The 5,770-nt window shown below is 37.8% G+C and overlaps 1 protein-coding gene across 1 annotated transcript; it reads left to right on the forward strand.

The window, feature by feature from the left end:
• LOC18591297 (cytochrome P450 CYP82D47) lies at positions 1,249-3,161 on the forward strand. Its single transcript, XM_007017345.2, has 2 exons — positions 1,249-2,252; positions 2,385-3,161. The coding sequence occupies exons 1-2, from the start codon at positions 1,308-1,310 to the stop codon at positions 3,006-3,008; spliced, it is 1,569 nt and encodes a 522-aa protein (XP_007017407.2). The 5' UTR covers positions 1,249-1,307; the 3' UTR covers positions 3,009-3,161.

The following is a 5,770-nucleotide window of genomic DNA, read 5'->3' on the forward strand; positions in this document are numbered from 1 at the left end:
TATTGCTGCATATTAGTAATAGAAATTGAATGACAAAATTGCTAAAATTAATTTCCAATTTAAAAGAACTTAAGGGTAACTAAAACACTATAGTGGTTTAATTAAATTTCTTTAATTGCTTTTATATTATTAGCATATAGAACGAAAATAGTTGGCACCATATTTGATGTCAATATATATTTGTTTGATTGATTGAGAAAAAAAATCCATGTATAATAATGCTTAATTAGATAAAATTTAAAGAGAATCAAATGAATAATGAGGTTTTAACCTAAAAGGATTGACAATTTAATCATATTAATTATAAGATTTACAAAAGGGGGCCAAATCGAAAAGTCTTGGGGGACCAAACTAGAACTTTATCTTTTTCTTACATAAGAAAAATTACCAAATATATTATTATGTATGACTATTAATTTATTTTTTATAATTGAGAAAGTAACAAAAAATTAAGTATTTGGGCATATATTCCACACCATACACTTAAAACATTTCTGTGGCTGAAATTAAGACTATCAATAAATGAATTGCGGTTCACAATATCTATTTAATACTATTAATTTATGGGTTATAATTGAGAAAGGAAAAAAAGTAACTAGTTGGGCAATAGTTGTACACACCATCCACCCCAAAACATTTTTATGACTGAAATTAAGATTATCAATAATAAATATTTTTTTCTTAGCAATGAATAAATTCAAATGATTATTGACCATGGAATTATAAAAATAAATTGATTTTGTGCATATTTTTTGTAAAGTCGATGCTTTTACAAATTCACTTGTCTACATTGAATTGAATTGAAATGTTTTTTACATGATGGTAGGATGAGAAGATTATATGAATGTCGTGTTCAATTTATAATTATAAATTAATAGACATGAGATTTAATCACTACCCATAAGTTCTCTTCCAAAAAAAATCCCAAGTCTAGCTTAAACTACTTCAAGTTGATAGTAATAAAGAACCTGATATGTGTGACGTTGCTTGGAAATTTGCTGCCTAAAATTTATATGTATCGTGCTGCTTAGAAAGACCTTCAGATGCATCAAGTTGCTTGGAAATTATTGAGGTGCCTAACCTAAAGTTCTATCCGGTCAAGGCAAGTTAATTAATGGTTGCCCGAGGTGCCACGTCGGGTCTGGAGATAGAAGAACGTGATACACGACGAGCCTTCAGGATCCAATAATATAAAGACATTGAATCTAGCTCAATGGAAGTAGATAAATATCAATGTCATTAGCAAATGCTAGCCACATATCTCTAGATACCACACCCATCTATACAGACTAATCATTTGCTTCTCAATGGCTTCTCTTCTGCCTCATCTGAGCACTTTTGTGGCTGGACTAGCAGCGATTCTTGTCCTTTTCTTCTATCTCTTTCGGTCGAGAGTTACTCTTAGCAAAACAAGGGCACCCCAAGCTGCAGGTGCATGGCCCGTAATTGGCCACTTACGATTGTTAGGAGGACCGCAGCTTCCTCACGTAACATTGGGAGCCTTGGCCGAAAAATATGGTCCTGTCTACTCCATTCGGATAGGGATTCACCCAGGATTGGTGGTGAGTAGTTGGGAGATAGCCAAAGAGATATACACCAATTACGATGTGGCTGTCACCAATCGTCCAAGAATGATAGCCGCAGAGCACTTGGGTTTCAACTATGCCATGGCTGGGGTCGCACCCTATGGTTCATACTGGCGTGAAATGCGTAAAATAATCAACTTCGCTCTGCTCTCTAACCGTAGACTCGAAATACTCAAGCAGGTTCGAGTATCCGAAGCACAAGTCTCAGTAAAAGAGCTATACAAAACTTGGTCCGAAAGAAACAATGGCTCAGGCCATGTTTTAATTGAAATGAAGCAATGGTTTGGGGACTTGACCTTGAATGTGATAGTTAGGATGGTTGCTGGCAAGAGGTACTTCGGTTCGGGTGCAAAGGGTGATGACAAAGAGGCCAGACGGTGCCAAAGGGCGATGAGGGAATGGTTTCATTTGTTAGGGGTATTTGCCTTAAAGGATGCTGTTCCTTTTCTTGGGTTTCTGGATTTGGGTGGGCATGAAAAGGCCATGAAGGAGACAGCTAAGGAATTGGATAGTATTGCTAGTGAATGGTTGAAGGAGCATAAGCAGAAGAGGGCCTCGGGTGAGGCCGAAGATCAAGACTTCATGGATGTTTTGCTTTCTCTCCTCGAGGGTACAAACCTTGCATCAGAATTCGATGTTGACACAATTAACAAAGCCAACTGTTTGGTATGCACTTTTCTTCCTTTCTTTTTTGTGTAAGAGCATTCGGCCCCAATACATAGACCCAAATTAATTGCAACCTATAATCCTTTCCATTCCCTACACATACTCTCAAGAAAAAACGTTTGCTTCTTGCAGAGTATGATTACAGGAGGAAGTGACACCCCTAAGGTTACTCTAACATGGATACTCTCCTTATTGTTGAACAATCTTCATTGGTTGAGAAAAGTTCAGGAAGAGCTAGACATTCACGTGGGCAAAGAAAGACTAGTGAACGAATCAGATCTTAGCAAGTTAGAGTGCCTTCAAGCCGTAGTCAAAGAGACATTACGCCTACATCCTCCAGTACTTCTCTTCCCACGGTTCTGCACTGATGAAATCATCGTAAGTGGTTATCATGTCCCTCGAGACAGCTGGATATTCTTAAACCTTTGGAAGATCCAAACTGATCCACGGGTCTGGTCGGATCCTTTAGAATTCAAGCCAGAAAGATTCCTGACAACCAATAAAGATTTCGATGTTGGGGGTGATCAATACTTTGAGTTGATCCCATTTGGTTTTGGTAGAAGGGTTTGCCCTGGAATGTCTTTTGGCCTTCAGATGGTACACTTGACGTTGGCTAGTTTGTTGCAGGCGTTCGACATCTCCACTCCTTCAAATGCAATGGTGGATATGACTGAAGAAGCTGGACTGTCGAACATGAAAGCCACCCCACTCGAAGTTCTTGTTAGACCTCGCCTTCCTTCTAAAATTTATGAATAATAAGTAATTAAATTGGCTCTGAGCAGTTCTACTTCTAACTAATATGCTTCATAAAAGTTGTACACACAAATTCTACTCGAAATTATGAGACAAATATAAATATTTGATGTGAGTGATAATTTTTTCACTTCGTCTTTAAAAGTTACGAATTCAGATTTAGTCTTGATATCGTCTTCACGAGTTGAAGTTATGAATTAAGACTTTGTCTTGGTCTTCATGAGTTAAACTAACTTTGGCGACGCTTAATCTTGGCAAATTATGAGACAAATATAAATATTTGACATGAGTGATATTATCTGAAAATATAAAATTTTGATGTGAGTGATAATATCTGAAAATTCTTTTAATTGATTTCTTCACTTCATCTTCAAAAGTCACGAATTCAGATTTAATCTTGATATATATAGTCTTCACTTAATCTTAGTCACGAATTCAGACTTAATCTTGATATGGTCTTCACGAGTGGAAGTCATAAATTCAGACTTAATCTTGATATAATCTTCATGAGTTGAACTAACTTCATTGCCGCTTGATCTTGATCACGAACTTCGTCGCTTCAAGGGTTTAGGCGACTTGATCTTGATCAACTTCGTTGCTTCAAGGGTCTTGGCGACTTGATCTTAATCATGAACTTCGCTTGATATCTTGATCACGAACTTCGCTATCGCTTGATCTTCACTTCAGAAATCTTCTACTCTCCTCGATCTTTGAAATGTTCTCAATCTTCGAATGTCTCCTAATCTTTGAATGTCTCTTAATCTTCGAATGCTTCCAAATAAATCAAAATGGCAGATGGTAGGTGGGAGACTTTGATGAGAACGTAGTTTCTTTGAATTATCTATAAATTATTTTAATTTATTTAGAGATAAATTATAATGACTTATTGAAAGTTTTTTGGTTGGCCGAACTTTAAGTTCTTGAATTTTGATTGGTCGAAGTAAGTTTGTGGTATCAGAGCATGATTTTAAAGTTTTCGATTTTAAAATTGTTTTAAAGGTTTACAGTGTCAGCGTGGCCCCAAGTTAAATTAGGTCGATTAGAATGGGTAGGTCTGCATATAGAGTTTGAGGTTGCTTAGACTTGTTTTGTTTTCTTTTATAGAACATTATGCTTCATTGACGTGGACGTCCACCCCTTACTAGATCAGTTAGGTGGGGCAGAGGTCGTCCTCGACAGAATCGGCCAGATCCTATGGAAAAGGAATCAGTTGCGTCCATTATTAGAGCAGCACCTGCTGCTGAGCAGCCCGAAAGTCCTCCACATCCTCCACCACCTACCGGCATTCCTGCCATGCCTCTTGAGGTAGCACAATTATTGGCAGCTTTCTTTATCACTATGGCTGGTCAGGCTCAGACTAGTCAAGTTCCACCTATAGTGCCTCTAGCTACTCCTACAGTACCACAGATGCCGGATATTTTTATTTCTAAGAAATTGAAAGAAGCTAGGCAGCTAGGTTGCATTTCTTTTACGAGCGAGTTAAATCCTACCGTAGCCAAAGACTGGACTAACCAAGTTTCGAAAACTCTCTCTGACATGAGATTAGAGGATGACATGAAGTTAATGGTGGTTACGCGATTATTGGAGAAGAGGGCCCATACTTGGTGGAACTTGGTAAAATCTCGAACTATTACTCCACTAACTTGGTTAGACTTTTTGAGGGAATTTGATGGTCAATATTATACCCACTTCCATCAGAAAGAAAAGAGGAGAGAATTTTTAGATTTGAAGTAGCGGAATCTAACAGTAGAGGAGTACGAAGCTCGTTTTAGCGAGCTAATGTTATACGTGCTTGATTTAGTAAAATCGAAACAAGACCAGGCTAGTTATTTTGAGGAAGGGCTCCGTAATGAGATAAGAGAACAAATGACAGTAATAGGCAGGGAACCATATAAGGAAGTGGTACAAATGACTCTAAAAGCCAAGAAGCTCGCAAATGAAAATAGAAGAATGCGAGCTGAAATTGCAAAGAGAAGGAATCCGAGTGGATCTTCTAGTCAGCAGTCAAAAAGGGGCAAGGACTCAATGGCTTCGGGAAGTACTACTTTTGCCCCAATAACATCTTCCCGACCTTTAGTTTCACAGACACAACAGAGGCCTTTGAGATTTAGTAGGTCTGAGATGACTACTTTTGAGAAGAGTTTCGGAGGCTCTGATAAATGCAGACATTGTGGGAAATATCACGTCGGACTATGTAGGAAGCTTGTAAGATGCTTTCATTGTGATCAGCTAGGTCACTATAAGAGTGATTGCCCACAGTTAGGACGAGCCACTGTAGCTGTTCCATCTCCATCAACCCGTACGAATATACAGAGGAATATTCCACTAAAGTACAACCAAGACAAGGAGTGACTATACGGTCTGACGTGGAGAGTAACACCTCGGCATATCCACCTCCTAAACCATAGACTTGTACTTCGACAAGGGTTTTTGCTGTAGCGAAAGACGAAGCACGAGTCCAACCTAGAGAGAATGAGTGAAAAGTTAGACATAGGTATAAGATAGTAATAAGAGATGTAAATATTAAGTTATGAGAATGTAAATAAAGGTTTCAAGAATAATATAGTAAATGAGTTTATAGGGAATATTGTAATGAAACTTTCTTAATATACATATTGTGGAAAACGGAGTTCGAAAATGCTAAGGATGTGCATGAATCATGCCTCTACATTATATGAAGGATAATCAAGGAAAAAGGATGACTCTTAGGAATTGTGGTATTGTATGAGATGCAATGATCAAGTTGAGATAAATCTTTGAGGCAT

Source organism: Theobroma cacao, chromosome 8, assembly GCF_000208745.1.
Source record: "Theobroma cacao cultivar B97-61/B2 chromosome 8, Criollo_cocoa_genome_V2, whole genome shotgun sequence".
Classification (NCBI taxonomy): domain Eukaryota; kingdom Viridiplantae; phylum Streptophyta; class Magnoliopsida; order Malvales; family Malvaceae; genus Theobroma; species Theobroma cacao.

Coding starts and splice junctions, on each gene's coding strand:
- LOC18591297 (XM_007017345.2), top strand. CDS start 1,308: ATGGCTTCTCTTCTGCCTCATCTGAGCACTTTTGTGGCTGGACTAGCA. Junction 2,253..2,384: donor TTAACAAAGCCAACTGTTTG/GTATGCACTTTT, acceptor TGCTTCTTGCAG/AGTATGATTACAGGAGGAAG.